This window comes from Lampetra fluviatilis, chromosome 28, assembly GCF_964198595.1.
Source record: "Lampetra fluviatilis chromosome 28, kcLamFluv1.1, whole genome shotgun sequence".
NCBI classification, from domain to species: Eukaryota; Metazoa; Chordata; class Hyperoartia; order Petromyzontiformes; family Petromyzontidae; genus Lampetra; species Lampetra fluviatilis.
This window is the reverse complement of record NC_136302.1, coordinates 12,267,245-12,283,393: the sequence shown is the minus strand read 5'-3', so window position 1 is coordinate 12,283,393 and position 16,149 is coordinate 12,267,245. Positions and strand designations below refer to the sequence as shown.

Here is a 16,149-nt window from a genome sequence, read left to right as displayed (position 1 = left end):
ACGACCAGTCTACGCGTGCGTGCGTGTGTGTGTAGCGCGCTGCAATACGAACCCGGCAACCCGGGTTCGATTCCCGCTCACGGCCAACACCAGTGACGGTTATCTGAACCGGTCCTGGTCCTCCCCTAGGTCGACTAAGCCTCAAATGAGTACCTGGTGCGGTGTGTAAACAACGCCACTGGGGAGACAAAGGCGGTCGGGCGTGGGGCTGAACACCCACCCCCTCGTGTGCTGTACCGGCCTTCACAGGTGCTCGCTAACAGCACTTGCTCCAACAGTCTGTTGAAGGCTATACGGGGGATCTTTAGTATAATATGCACGTGTATTGTATGTGCGTATTGCTAAACTCTGATTACAACTTGAACAACGGTGCAGTTTGTTGCTAACCGCTTGACGTTTTGACTCTTTGCCCAACAAATGTTTTTTTTTCTCTCTCGTAATTTTTACAAATTATTATAATTCGAGAAACCTCGCTGATGATGCCCCCCCCCCACCCCCTCCGCCGCGTGGCACGCGTGAGCCTCCGGCGGGGAGCCGGGAGGCTGCGCGGCTTCGCTGGCGGCGCTCGCTCGAACCGGAGGCAATTTGCGCACGCGGCCAATAAACCAGCGCGCCCCAGCCCGCGGCGGTGACCTTTGTGGCGAGGATTGATGACCCCACGGCGTCGTCGGCGGCGGGGCCTCTTTCCATTGGCCCCGTGCGAGGACTGTGAGCCGTGGACGCAGCGGTCCGCGTTCCCACATTCGTCAATAACAACTCCGTCAGGGTTTATATGGTCGGCGACGTTTCGGGCAATGGGCCTTGTTCGCAGGTGCATAAGAAGAGGCCAGAGGGGTGACGTGGCGAGCCATCTCTGAACCGCTCCTAGGTTACCCTCCCCCTCCCCACCCCGCGTTTACCAATCCCCGTTGACCAGCGTGGTGAGGTATGGTCAAACAACAACCCTCATGAGCGAGACTGTGGGAAGCCCTTCACCCAACGGTAGATCGACACAGGCGTGTAATCGTGTGCTCTGTGTGTGTATGTATGGTGTGTGTTTGATATTTAACAACAACGAGCAGAGCACCAGGTGGCTAAAACGCCGCAAGCTAGCGCAGCGGGGTGCACAGGTGGTGCGTCGACCGGCCATCTCAGTCGGTCAACCCGTGAATGGCACCTGGAGTCTGTCCCGTCACCTCCTGCCAGCGAGCCTTCGACGCTTCACGTGGCAGCCTCAAAGTGCACCTGGCCTGGCACAGGCACCGTGGTGACGTCTCTTCCACTTAGTGGCAATTAATGTTGTTGTTGTTTGTACGTTTGGGAAGCGGTGGTATAGCGGTGAATGCGCTGCGCTCAGCATACACAACACATTCATTCATTCTACATTTACAACACATTTATTCTACATATGTCGTGACTGACTCAGAGACACTAAGAGTAGGTGGCACTGTTGTTTATGAACACGGCCTGACAGTAACACTTAGTAACTAAAGTTCCCAGTCAGCACAGCTGGCAGACCGCCTGACTGGCGACGCTGAGACGGTGAAGACTCCGGCAGCAGCAGCACGACGGTGACCCCCCCCCACTCCACACGACAGCCCCGAGGTCCTCTCCCAGGGCCCCTCTTACACTGTCAGCGTGGCCTGGCTCCGCCCCCGACCACTCCCCCTTCTAGAACCTACCAGCGGGTTCCTCGACGTGCCCCTTCCGTGACCTTTCCCCTAGATCCCTCTCTGGTCTATCACGTGACCTGCTGTCAGCCAGGGCTGCTGTGAGCTGCAGATTCCCTTCCCTGCCAGCAGCCAGCGCTATGCTGCTACGTCACCGAGTCTATGTCACTACACATACATTCATTTAACATTCACAACACATTTATTAATTCTACATACACAACACATTCATTCATTTTACATACACAACACATACAACATACATACATTCATTGTACATTCACAACACATTTATGAATTCTACATACACAACACATTCATTAATTTTACATACACAACACATTCATTCATTTTACAAACACAACACATGCATTCTACATTCACAACACATTCATTAATTCTACATATACAACACATTTATTAATTATACATACACGACACATTAATTCTACACAACACATTAATTCATTCTTCATACTCAACACTTGCTGTGCCACCGCTCAACTAGGGCTTGTTGCGGATCAGCTGCTCGATTGTTCATGTCCTGGCTCGGAGTCGCCAGCGATTCGCTCGCTCCTCGGCGATTCGGGGTCACGATTTGCTCCGCTCATCATCATTTTATTGGGCGCGTGGGACGTGCGGCATCCCACGACGGACGCCCCGCGATGCGATTCTTTAAACGAGTGGCTCAGCAACACCACCCCGCCCACGTGTTCGTTGTGTGTGGCCACAGCAGGGGGAGCGGTGGCGCATCGGTTAGCGCGCCGTGCTGCGAACCCGGCGACTCGTGTTTGATTCCCGCGAAAAGCCCCCAAGACTGGTGACGATTATTTGAAATCGATCCTGGGTCGCTCCTAGGTCGACTCGGCCTCAAATGAGTACCTGGTGTGGTGTGTAATCATCGCCACTGGGGAGACAAAGTAGGTCGGGCGTGGTGCTGGCCACCCACCCCCTCGTGTGCCGTGCCGGCCTTCATAGCTACTCGCGAACAGCACTTGCCCCAACAGTCTGTTAACGCCATCCGTGGGATCTTTGCTTTTGGCCTTAAGAGGAAACACACCTCTGTCGATACATACCGGGCGACGTTTCGTTCAACGGACTTTCTTTGTAGGTCACGAACGATTCGTACGCGGTTCGACGCACGTGCAGTGAGCGAAGGGATTTAGCAAAACAGTTTGGATGGGTGAATCGAGAGTGAAAGTGCCACTTAGTGGATCGGGGAAGGAGCAGAGAGAGCGAGTGGGAGAAGCGGATGGAGAGAGAGTAATGGGGGTGGCTGGGGGGGGGCAGATAAAAATTGGGGAGAGCAGAGAGAGGAGAGGGATGGAGAAGAGAGAGAAAAATAAGGAAATGAGTGAAGGTGGGAGAGGATGAGAGTGTAGGGAGAGGGGAGAGCGGAGGGAGATGGTAATGCACGGGGAGGAGCATCTTAAGAGAGGGAAATAGAAGAGAGATGAAGAGCGGCTTCGTGAGAACAGAGAGAGCAGGGAGGCGGGTGGAGAGGAGGAGGAGAGATGGATAGTGGAGAGATGGGAGGGAGATTGGGAAGAGGAGGGTGATAAGAGATGGGATAGCGGGGAAGTAGAGAGGAAGATGGAATGAGATGCATGGGGGAGAGGAGATGTCTCAGAGTGGGTTCAGTGCTCCGAGAGACAGGGAGAGTGTGGGAGTGGGGAAATAACTGAGAGCGGTCATCGAGAGTGGGGAGGGAGCTCAGGGAGATAGACTGGGGGTGACAGAGAGAAGGGGAAGAGGGGTGAGAGAGCTGAAAGCGACATAGAGTTGGGGGGGGGGATCTCAAAGAGGGAGATGTGTTATTGGGGGGTAGAGAAGAGATAGAGGGGAAGAGAGATAGAGGGAGAGACTTTTGACTATTAAACAACTTTTATTGCCGCCAGCAGCAACAACACAGGAGGCGATTTCGATATGAAATACACAAAGTCACCAGCAACACAAATAAAATAAACGCTATAAATCCACGCGCTCTGGCGCTAAATGCACCGCGCACAACACGAAAGAAAAGTCACGTGGTGGTGGTGGTGTTCATCGCGCACGCCACGGTGACCAGCGAGCGCTTCAGAAGGTGAACACGAGGGTGCTGTTAACGCTGGTACAGAGAGGGGCTTGTCCGGCTCTCCAGCGTTAGAAGAAGACGTGCACATCACCGACACGTGTGTGGTATGCGTGCTCCAGCCGGAGCCGCGCCTTGAGCAGGCCCCTGAACACTGGAAGCACAGAGCAGCCGTCAGTGTCACCCTCCAGCATCTTTTACCTCGTTCTGTACACCGCCATCTTCGCCTGAGCACAGGCGAAGTTGGCGAGGTCATGGCGCTTGTTAGCCAGGTAAGGCACCCCATATACGAAGCTGCTGTTGTAGAAGGGCACCCCCAGTTTTCTAAAGATGTCCCCCAAAAGGCGCTGGCAGTGTAAGTACTGGTGGGGCAGATCCTCCCTGGCACCGTGGGAAAAGCACAAGTCTGTTACTCCCGGCGAGATTCGGCTGAGCCACACGGCCGATGGCAACGTGCAGTGTGCCAACCTCCAATGAAGGTCACCGCAGCGTTTGGCTATGGGAGACTTGTACATTTTTTTCCACTGAGGGGCGGCGGCAATGAGGGGAGAGAAATGGTTTCTCCATTTTGTGTCAGGTAGGTCGGCCAGGTCCTGGGAATGCAGCGCCTTGACACAGCACGTGTAGAGCGCCTTGACACAGCACGTGTAGAGCGCCTTGACACAGCCACGTGTAGAGCGCCTTGACGCAGCACGTGTAGAGCGCCTTGACGCAGCACGTGTAGAGCGCCTTGACGCAGCACGTGTAGAGCGCCTTGACACAGCACGTGTAGAGCGCCTTGACACAGCCACGTGTAGAGCGCCTTGACACAGCCACGTGTAGAGTGCTGTGTTCGGGGCACTCTTGAGGGGCACGTTCTTGCAGCCTCGGAGCTTCAGTAGCTTGCCGGAGTCGCTGTGGCCAGGCAGCTGCGCGCAGGAGAAGCACAACTCCAGGAAAGAGGAGGAGGAGGGGGGGCGCCACCGTCCCCCGGTGCCTCCAGCTTCAGGCGCAGCTCCTTCACGTCCCGCAGCAGCTTCTCCCCGGCGAGCGCGGAGCGGAGTCCCCTAGCGGTGCTGGCGATCTCAGCTGCGGTCTTCCACTTGGGCTGGTGGGCCTGCACGAGGTGGAAGACTGTCCGCAGCCCTGCTGATGTGAGGCGTAGAGCCAGGGTCCTCTCTCATCTGACCCCCTGGAAGAGGCCGTTGCAGAACAAGGGCTCGTTCAGGAACTGCGCGAGGTCGTAGGGCATGCACGTTCTGCTCCTCTCGAAGCTCCAACACGCGTCCTCCGGGTCGTACAGCAGCCGCCTTATTGCCATGAGCCTGAAGCTCATGACCCTGGCGACGACGTCCACCAGACCCTGGCCGCCCTCGCCCACTGGCAGGCAGAGAACGCCCGGCCTGAGCCAGTGCTTCCCGTGCCAGACGAAGTGCGCGAGTGAGCGGTTGACTCTGATGAGTCGCCAAGCAGGAGGCTGGAGGGCCTTGCTCTTGTGCCACAGCACGGATGCTGCCAGGGTGTTAGCGACGAGCACTCGGCCCCTGAAGGACATCTGCGGAGCGAGACGTGCCCATGTCAGTAATTTAGCCTCGATTGTGTCGGCCAGCTCGGTCCAGTTGTTCAGAGCGACGTTGTGGGGGTTTCCCAGGTAAACCCCCAAGTACTTGACTCCGTCGTCCTGCCAATTGACCACTCCTGGGCGGAGCACAAAGCGAACTCCGCCTCGCGACCCCAAACACAGAGGGCCTCGCACTTGGGCCAGTTGACCCTGGCGGAGGAGGCCCTCTCGTACACTGCAACCGCCTGGCAGCGCGCGGAGACGTCACGCGCGTCGTTGAGAACGACGCGTCACGTCGTCGTCTGCGTAAGCCGCGAGCTTGACGACCGCGTTCTCAGGTCCCGGGACCTTGAGGCCAGACAGATTTCGTCTCAGGTGGCGTAGCAGCGGCTCAATGGACGGGGTGTACAGCAGCCCCGAGATGGGGCAACCCTGTCTGACGATAGAGGGGGAGAGAGAGAGGAGGGGAGAGAGAGAGAGGGAGAGATAATCGAGCACTCGGCGCTCGGCAGGCAGCGTCTGCCCGCGTCTATTTTTAAATCTCCTCCTCCTCCACCAGGAGCCGCGCCCGGGACCTTCTCCTTGCCCCCTCCCTTCCCGGCCTCCTCGCACACTCGGCACTGCCGCTGGCGAGAGGGGTCGGTAGCATCACCATCTACACCACCACCACCATCACCACCTACCATCATCCCCGTCGTCATCATCATCATTCACCATCATACCCCCATCGTCGTCGTCATCGGAGCTGTCACCTTGCCTCGTGGTGGAGCACGCACGCACACACACGCACACAAACGCACACACGCGCACACACACACGTACACGCACACACGCACACGCACGCACACACACACGCACACACACGCACATCTGTTGCCGGACGCATAGAGAGAGAGAACGGGATTGTGGCGGGGTGGTGATAGAGACGGAGAGAGAAGTCGAGGGCGGGGGGGGCCACACGGACACATGGACAGCGCGACATCTCTGCAGGGGGTCGCGGGGGAGAGCGGCTCGCGGGGGGCCCTGGTGCAGGGAGCGCGCCCCCCTCAGCGTCGCGTGCGCAGGGCGCGCACGGTGCTGGGCACGTGAGTGACGATGATGCTGATGATGATGATGACGATGCTGATGATGCTCCTGATGATTCCTATGATCTTGATGATGATGATGTTCATGATCCTGATGATAGTGCTGATGATGATCCTGATGATGATGCTGATGTTGATGATGATGATGTTGATGATGATGCTGATGATGATGCTGATTATGATGCTGATGATGATGATGATGATGCTGATGATGATGTTGATGATGATCCTGATGATGATGATGCTGATGATGCTGATGCGTGCGATATGCAGGTCTGGTGTGAGTGCGCGTGATGTGATGTTAGTGGGGAGAGGTGCATGTGCAGCGGTTCGCGTGTTGTGCTACGAACTCAGCGACCCGGGTTTGTTTCTCGCTCACGGCCACAACTTGTGACAATTATTTTTTACCGATCCTGGGTCTCCTCTAGATCGACTCAGCCTCAAATGAATACCTGGTGCAGTGTGTAAATATTGGCACTAGGGAGACAAAGACGGCCGGGCGTGGTGCTGCCCCCCCCCTCGTGTGCCGTGCCGGCCTTCTTTGGTGCTCGCTAACAGCACTTGCCCCAACAGTCTGTTAAGGCTACACGGGGGACCTTTGTCTTCGTACGATTATGATGGATGTGTGTGAGTGATGCGAGTGACGTGATTGTGAGTGAGCGTGTGTGAGTAATGTGATGTGCATCTGTGAATATGAGTGTGATGGATGGATGTTAACGTGTGTTTGTCAAAGAAGAGCGGGGAGCGGTGCCTAGCGGTGAGCACGCTGCGCTACGAATCGGGCGACCCGGGTTGAAGTCTCGCTCACGGCCACCACCAGTGACGATTATCTGAACCGGTCCTCAAATGAGTACCTGGTGCGGTGGAATAAACATCGCAACTCGGGAGACAAAGGCGGCCGGGCGTGGTGCTGGCCATCCAACCCCTCGTGTGCCGTGCCGGCCTTCTTAGGTGCTCGCTAACAGCACTTGCCCCAACAGTTTGTTAAGGCTACACGGGGGACCTTCGTCTTGTGTGTGATGTGAATGAGCACTTGTCCGATCATTCTGTGAACTGCGCCAGTGGGGGTCTTTGTTTTGTCTTTTTCAATTCGTGATTTCGCTGTGTGTATGCGTGTGATGTTAGTTCGTGTCTTTATATTTGACGGGTGTGTGATTTTGGGGACTAGTTGGTGTGATTAACGGCAAATATTTGAACCGGTCCTGGGCCTCGCCTAGGTTAACTCAGCCTCAAATGAGTACGTTGTGCGGCAGACGAAGGCGGCCGGGCGTGGCGCTCGCCCCTCGTGTGCCGAGCCAAGCCTTCATATGTGCTCGCTAACAGCACTTACCCCAACATTCCGCTGAGGCTATACGGGGGATCTTTGTCTTGTGGGGGGGGGCTCCATGACCGGCAGCAGAGGCCAGAGCAGACCCCCCCCCCCGCGACCTTCACCTTCCCGTACAGACCAGCGTGGTGAAGTATGGCCAAACCACCCCGACGAAACCCGCACGGCGTGTGGAGAGACCCTTCATCCAGCAGTCGATGTATGTTTATACACATATATGTGTGTGTAGTGTGTGTGTATATATATACCCATGTACATGTGTTATATACTGTATGTGATTGCGTGCATTGGCGGCTCGGTAATTAGGTTTAGAAGGGGCCGCCGTGGTGGAGTCTGGGCCCGTTGCGTGTCCCAGCCTCGTGTTACATTGATGGATGCGCGCTGATAACTCAAGTTGCACGAAAGTCACAAAGGCAGAGATCACCCGTATAGCCTTGACAGACTGTAGGGGCAAGTGCTGTTAGCGAATAGCACCGATGAAGGCCGTCACAGCACACGAGGGTTTGTGGGTGGCCAGCACCACGCCCGGCCGCCTTTGTCTCCCTGGTGACGATGTTCATACACCGCACCAGGTACTAATTTCCGGCTGAGTCGACCTAGGGGAGGCCCAGGATCGGTTCAGATAATCGTCGCTGGTGTTGGCCGCTAACGTTACCACGATCGCTCCGCAGTAAAGTACGAAGACAAAGACACGTACACGGGCAGGACAAGCAAACAAAGGGTCCCCGTATAACCTACATGGGCACCTGAGGCAAGTGCTGTAAGCGAACGTCTTCGCAGGCCCAGGAGAATGCAGTCCGGAACAAAAATGTGGACACCACCTCTTCCGTGTGTATTTCATTGAATTGGCAGACGACACCTTGCTTTTGATAGCGGACCGCAGAGCTTGGGCAATTGTTGGGAACGCGGCTCCTAGCCGGCTCCTGGCCGGCTCCTAGGCGCGTGGCTGCTGCTGCTGCCTGCCCGCTCGTGACTGTGGTTCCTCTTCCTTGGCGCCTCCTCTGAGTCGTCCTCCCTCTCCCTCTGAGTCGTCCTCTCTCTCTCTCTGAGTCGTCCTCCCTCTCCCTCTGAGTCGTCCTCTCTCTCTCTGAGTCGTCCTTCCTCTCTCTCTGAGTCGTACTCCCTCTCTCTCTGAGTTGTCCTCCCTCTCTCTCTGAGTCGTCCTCCCTCTCCCTCTGAGTCGTCCTCTCTCTCTCTCTGAGTCGTCCTCCCTCTCCCTCTGAGTCGTCCTCCCTCTCTCTCTGAGTCGTCCTCCCTCTCCCTCTGAGTCGTCCTCCCTCTCCCTCTGAGTCGTCCTCTCTCTCTCTCTCTGAGTCGTCCTCCCTCTCCCTCTGAGTCGTCCTCCCTCTCCCTCTGAGTCGTCCTCTCTCTCTCTCTGAGTCGTCCTCCCTCTCTCTCTCTCTCTCTCTGAGTCGTCTTCATCTCTCTCTCTCTCTCTGAGTCGTCCTCTCTCTCTCTATCTGAAGCATCGTCCTCTTTCTCTCTCTCTGAGTCGTTCTCTCTCTCTCTGAGTCGTCTTCATATCTCTCTCTATGAGTCGTCCTCCCTCTCTATGAGATCGAAAGAACACTGCGCGTTCTCAGTAGACATCGTTATCATGCAAGCAGGGACGGAACACGCCACGGTGGTGTGGCAAGGACCACGCCTGCCCGGCCGCCTTTGTCTTCCCTCAATGCTGATGTTTACACAACGCAACCTGGGACTCCTCCGAGGCCTAGCCTACCCACGTGGGCGGGCACGGACGAGTCTAGAGATCTCTCGCCAACGATGTCGAACTCTGGTCGCCGGGATTCGTAGTTCAGCGCGTTCACTTACGACACTACCGCTCCACAAACACGCGCATGAGCACACACGTGCACGCGCAAACACTCACAAAGGCAAAGATGGCCCGTGTAGCATTAGGCAGACTGTTGGGACAAGTGTCTGTCGGCGAGTCGGACCTGCGAAGCTGGAACGGTACACAGTGGTGGGATGGTGGCCGGTACCACCCCGGGCCACCTTTGTCTCCCCCGTGGCGATGTTGACACACCGCACCAGGTACTGGCGTTGGCCGTGGGCACACACATGAACACACATTGCTGTATACACACATTAACAAGCGCGCACGGTGTTATGTTACGGATTTGGGGGTTTTCACTACCCATTCAACCATCCGTACGCGAGTCCACAGTGACGAGTGTGGGTCACCGGTCGAGTGAGTCGTCAACGTTCGTGCGGAGCAGCGCTTCCGACATCACTCGCCGCTGGTGTTGGCCGCGGCCTTCATGCAACGAGACGAGAGGGCGATTCGTCCGTGAGATCCGTGGCGTATTTCCCGAGACGTCGTGGGAGGGAACGTGAACAGCGTCTGGGTTGAACGCGAGTTTCTCATTTCCTCGCCAGCGCCTGGTGACGACCGTGGCTTCTCTGAAGTTCGACTCCCAGTCCAGCCCCTTCGTACAACTCGCATTGACCGGCGTGGTGAAGTATGGTCAAACGAACCACCTACGGCTGGCAGGGTGTAAGGGAGGCCTTGACCCAGCGTAAGTGGTTTAATAAACAGCTGTCGGTAATTTTTCGATGTCATTCTTACAACCGGGGGGTGGGGGGGGGCGCTGTCATGGACCAGCCCAATGTCGCCGCCAGTGCCGCACAGGGACAGCTGCCACCGGGGGGGAGGGGGCTCCTTGCAAATGTGCGGATGAGATCGTAATGCGAGATGACAACTCGCTCTGTGATAGAGAGGGAGGGTGCCTGCGTCAACACACACACACGCGTCAACACACACGCGTCAACACACACACACACACGTCAACACACACACACATGCGTCAACACACACACGTCAACACACGCACACACGCGTCAACACACACACACACGTCAACACCCATACACACGCGTGCGGCATCATCATCGCCATCGTCGTCTATCCCGAACACTGACCCCAACCCCCCTAGTCCTGTATCGAACCTGAACCCCAATGCTCAACCCCGACTCTCGTGACCGCGAGTCAGTGACGCGCGGTCATCGTCTCACACCGCCCCCCCCCCCCATTAACCACTAGCCCCCCACCTCCAACTCTCCCCCGCCTCCAACTCTCCCCCCGCCCTTCTCCATCAACCAATTATCCCCCACTCCGAGTCGCCTCCCCCCACCCCCCTCCCCCCGCCCCCTCCCCCTGGTACCCCCCCACCACCACCGGTCCCTCTCCATCACCCAATAGCCCCCCCCACCCATTTCCATCACCCAATAGCCCCCCTCCCCCGCTCCCCCCTCCCGGCCCGTGATAAATGGCGTGGCAAGCTCGTGGGAATCACCCCTCGATTATAGAAATCTGCGGCAGCCTCCCGTGGGATGCTCTGGGCAGCATCGACAAGAAGAAGGCGGAGAGCGAGAGCGGAATTCGCTCGCCGTGGGTCAAGGCGGGGGGGGGGCACTTGAACCACCGCGGCCCCCCCCCAGTCGTGCCCGCGGTGTCGTCCAGGAAGGGAGCGGGAAGGGCGCGGAAGGGCCGGGGGTGATTTGGATTGGGGTTGATGGATCACGCAGAGATCGCGCACAGCGCGGGGAGGTCTTCTGTGTCTGGCAGTGCAGTGCAGCAAGTGGGAGAGGTAATCGTGTTGTCCTTCCCCGTACCTCCGATTAGCACGGTTGGCTACGTACGGCGCGAAAGAAGTTCAGCGTACGCACGCCTGTATAGGTGACAGGACAGGAAGTAGGAGACGTTGTGTTTGTTGCTGGCAGTACAGCAAGTAGGTTACTGAGCCGTGTGCGTCGTAGGAGATGCTTCGCGAGTCACCGCTCCGGGAACTCCGGATCGTCACCCCCCCCCTCGACCCCCACCGCGTCCCATACGGAGCCAGCGAGGGCGACTCTTCCCATCACTCCCGGCACTGGGCGAGCAGCCCTGCAGCCAAGGCAGCTGCAGCAGCAGCAGCCGGAGATCGAATGGGCGACCTCTGAAATGCCAGTCCACTGGTGTGTGTTGAACTTCTTTCGCGCCGTACATAGCCAACAGCGCTAATGGGAGGAGCGGGAGAAGGATCAACAAACTAAACACACAACTCCGTTCCTAAAGCAATGAGTTTTCAATGTAGATGGTTGAAAGTGCAGCACGGCTTCAGTGGCTTCCTAATAAGCCGGGAACAGCAACGATGTGCGTGCGTGTCTATTCATAGCGCGCAGTTCAATTCCTACGCTTAATCATCGCGTGCCTGTCATTCAGCATGGGTAGCCGTGGTGGCCGTGCCGCAGTGTGGGCTGTCTGGAGTTCCAACACCACAGCAGCAGCAAGGGTTGCTGGGTCGCGCACAGATGTTGTTGTGAAACTCTCACTCTTCCCGTGGGCGTGACTCCGCAGGGAGGGGTGGGTACGTATGCATGCTGGTTAACTTTTTTCGCGCCGTACGTAACCAGCCGTGCACGTCGGAGGTGCGGGAGAAGGTCAGCAAACTAAACACTAAAAAAATCAGTTCTAAAGAAATGAGTTTTCAGTCTAGGTGATTGAAAAGTGCACGGCTCCAGTGGCTTCTTAATGTCGGAGGGAAGAGCGTTCCAGACGGCCGCAGAAGCGCGTCAGGAAACGCGCTATGCAGTGACCGTCTCTGTTCGATGATCAGCCAAACGCCGATGCTGCGAGGATGACCGCAATTCGCGTGATGGTTGCAGCTTCTTGACGAGACCAGCAAGCTTGCAGTGTCGTCATTCATTTGTGGCAACAACTGTGTATGGGATGGAGTGTTTCTCCCTCGCACGCGTGGGTCCCGGTGCTCCGGTTTCCTCCCATGCACATGTGAGCACTCGTTAATTGACCGAGAAACACCTTTATATATAGAGGACCGCAGAGTGTTGGTAAGCGCCGGCTGCTCGCCGCATGGCTGCTGCTGTGCGTTCTCCGCTCTCTCTGAGTTGTCGCGCTGAAGCGATGCGAGAGTGACAACTCGTCTCTATGCAACTGCTTTTTGCGTTTTAGTTTGTGTCCTTCACCCGCACCTCCACGCTACGTACGGTGCGAAAGAAGTTCAAAGTGCATATACATAGTCCTCCTCTCCGTATCCCTCCGCGAGAGCGAGTAGCGAATGCTGTGCAAGTTGGAACTATTTGTATTATCATCATCATCATCATCGCTGCTGCTGTTGCTGTTGCTGTGCTCTTAGCTCTAAGCCGCACAGACAGATGTTGGGGAGGGGCGGGGGGGCACAGACTGGGGATGGGGGGTAGGGGTTAAGTGAGTTTTATTTGGGGAGCGAGGGGAGCGGGGGAGGGGGGAGGGTTTGGGAGATGGAGCAGGAGGTAACAGCAGCGACAGCGGCAGGATCAGTGACGGCAGAATTGGCAGAAGCGGTGCGATAGAGCCCGCAATGGGCTACGCATTCAAGTGGTGCCATGTTGTCATCCTCACACCACCAACAACCACCAACAACCACCACCAGAACCACCTTCATTAGGCGTGCACCAACGACCCACAGCCAAGTTGCAGACCTCGAATGGGTAAAGAGCTCCTCCCATCGTGACCGCCTAAATATAAGGGTCATTGCCCGAAACGTCGCCTATTACATGTCCTTTTAAGGCCACACCGTGTTGCTGACGGGGAATGTGTTGAGTTGTTGTTGTTTGTGCCCCACTGCCAAGGCAACAACAACAGCAGCAGCATCACGGAATGCTTGTAGCTTGCTCCCACTAATCGACAAAGTGTTGTTGTTATTGTTGTTGTCGTTGTGAGGTGTAGCGGCCTCTAGCGGCAGCGCGAGACGCATGACGCCGGGCGGCTCGAGTCCCGCGGAGTCGCCGCGACTCGCTGCGTCATCGCGGCCACGGCGAGGCGGCAGCGCCCGTGACGAGACGTGGATCCGCTCTGTCGCATTCCCATCGAGCGATCGCCTTTGAGCGGCACGGCGAGGTGGTGGTGGTGGGGTGGGGGGGGGTTATGACGATTAGAGAGGGGGGGGGTGAGGGGGGGCTGCGTGAGTGCGGGAGGAGAGAGGGGAGGTGATCGTGGTGGTAGTGGTTGTGTGGTTGTTTCATTCTTAACGACTTCACTCCCATGACGAGGGGTGACCACCCTGCCCAGCTCTCGGCTCGCTCCCCACTCTTCATCTCCACCCACCCTCCCTCTCTTGCCCCCCCCCCCTCTTCTCTCTCCCTGCCATACTTCCCTACCTCTCTCCTCCCTCTCCCGCGCTCTCTCTACTCTCTATCTCATCTCCCATCGCATCGGCGTGTCCCCTTCCTCTTCACCCTCCTACTCCTCTGCCTCTCCGATCCCTCTCTCCTCCCTCTCTTGTTTTACGATCAGAGGAAACAAATAACAAGAAGATGCTCGGTGTAGTCGGCACTTTGCTTCATTCATCATTTTTTTATGCTTTGCTTTATGTGCCCCCCACTCTCACGCCTCGACCACCACGTCCCTCGTCATCATCTGCCCTCTTCCATGGGCTCAGTAGCGACTGCGTGACCGCTCCAACCTCCTGCGTGGCCCCCCGTGCCTCCAGTCGGTGCCACCGCTTCGCTCCGTCCCAATCGCTTCTCTTCTCCGCCCCTCGCCACTGCGTGGCTGTCCCCTGGTTCTGGCTCCATCACCCTTCCTCCCATTCCCTTCGTTCCACTCGTATGTTCTCGTCCCGACGCCACGTGCCGCACCTTGTCCCGGGTTCATTCACGTACCGTGCCACTGACCACGCTTCATCTCATACCATCATGTCTCAGTCCCCGTGGCCTGGGTTACTCAGAGACTCCTTCTTCTCGAACAGCTCACAAGGTCGTTAGAAATACCTCGGATAGCCAAATGTATCAGCATCAGAATACGTATATTCACTGGAGGAATCCGATGAGCTATAAGGCTCTTGTTCACAGATGTCCAATAGGGGTGGGTCAGAACATTACAACAACAAACAATATAAAACACGATAGGAGCACAAAGTGGAGGAAAGATAAACCAATCACTTTAAAAAAATATACAAATAAAACTAAACAGTTTTTTTTGTATATTACCAGGGAAGGCCCACTGAGCTCATAACTTCTTTTTCAGAAGCGACCTGGCCACAAATAAAAGCTCAACAAAGTGGCTCATCATATGGAAATGTACAGCAGCAACATACTAATGTATCGCAGAGTTCAGGCGAACTGGTCGGGGCCAGCGATTGGCTTGGAATCTCTGGGATTATGTCGCGATATAAATGCAGATGTATTATTGTGAATGTTATTATTCAGGTCACTCTTGCCAATTGGATCTAGGCGGGTAGCGGTGGTGGCCACGCTGTTGCACGTGGAGGCCTCTAATCCAGCACCGTGTGGAGGCAACAGCGAGGAGTTGGTGGATCACGCACAGATGTTGAGAATCTCCCTCCCCGTGGCCAGCAGGCAGCGGCACGCAAAGTTGCGGACTAATCTTCATCTCTACTCCCTTCTGTATGAGCGGTGTCCCCGTCTGAAGAAGCCGGCCAGTCGCTTAGCTCATGCCTCCTCAGCGCCCCATCTCTCAGTCGTGATTGCAGAGTCACCGTCAATACTTTGGCCAGCACTTAACACTCTCACGCCTCCACTCGCTCCCAGCGACGTGAATAGCTCCCTTCTCTCCTGCCTCTATCTCTCCTCCCTCCCTCTCCCCTATCTCTCACCTATCTCCTCTCTCCCCCTTCCCTCGTACCCCTCTCTCTTCATGTGCCCCCCCCCCCCATCTCTTCATTCTCTTTCCCTTCACTCTCTCCTCTCTCTGTCGTTTTCCGTTCTCGTTTCTCAAGTCTCTCTCTTGTGACCCCCACAACTCCCCCCCCTCTGCCCCAATGCTCTATCCCCTTGAACCCCCCGTCTCGGCTCTACCTCCCCACGGCGTTCTCCCTCCTCCTCCTCCAGTCCTCGTCGCGGCTTCAAGAGCCGCGCGTTGCCATAGAGTGGGGGTTGTCGGGGCGACTTTTCCACGGGGAGAAGAGGGTGTGAGTGTAGGTGTGTGTGTGTGTGAGTGTGTGTGTGTAGGTGTATGTAGGTGTGTGTGTGTGTAGGTGTGTGTGTGTAGGTGTGTGTGTGTATATGTGTGTGTGTGTAGGTGTGTGTGTGTAGGTGTGTGTGTGTAGGTGTGTGAGTGTAGGTGTGTGTAGGTGTGTGAGTGTAGGTGTGTGTGTGTAGGTGTGTGTGTGTGTGTAGGTGTGTGTGTGAGTGTAGGTGTGTGTATGTGTGTGTGTGAATGTAGGTGTGTGTGTGTAGGTGTGTGTATGTGAGTGTAGGTGTGTGTGTGTGAGTGTAGGTGTGTGTGTGTGTGTAGGTGTGTGTGTGAGTGTAGGGGTGTGTGTGTAGGTGTGTGTGTGTAGGTGTGTAGGTGTGTGTGTAGATGTGTGTAGGTGTGTGTGTGTAGGTATGTGTGTGTAGGTGTGTGTGTGTAGGTGTGTGTATGTGTAGGTGTGTGTGTGTGAAACGTGGACTCCCCAAATGGAGCATTTTCGCCGGTTAGAAACATTTAAGCTGGCCTGCCTACGATCCATCCTGTGTTTAACCAGGCTGTA

The 16,149-nt window shown here is 56.3% G+C and overlaps 1 protein-coding gene across 11 annotated transcripts in view; it reads left to right on the top strand.

The window, feature by feature from the left end:
• Window positions 1–16,149, top strand: part of LOC144942803 (rap1 GTPase-activating protein 1-like) — a 55,841-nt gene that overhangs the window by 6,296 nt on the left and 33,396 nt on the right. Inside the window, exons 1-2 of one of the 11 annotated variants that reach the window (XM_078869757.1) lie at window positions 5,847–5,898; window positions 6,184–6,345. The exons of 7 other annotated variants lie outside the window; for them this stretch is intronic. In XM_078869757.1, coding sequence (XP_078725883.1) covers window positions 6,227–6,345 — 119 coding nt within the window. In that variant the 5' untranslated portion in view covers window positions 5,847–5,898; window positions 6,184–6,226. 3 more of the 11 variants (XM_078869763.1, XM_078869762.1, XM_078869756.1) reach the window with 3 other exon arrangements.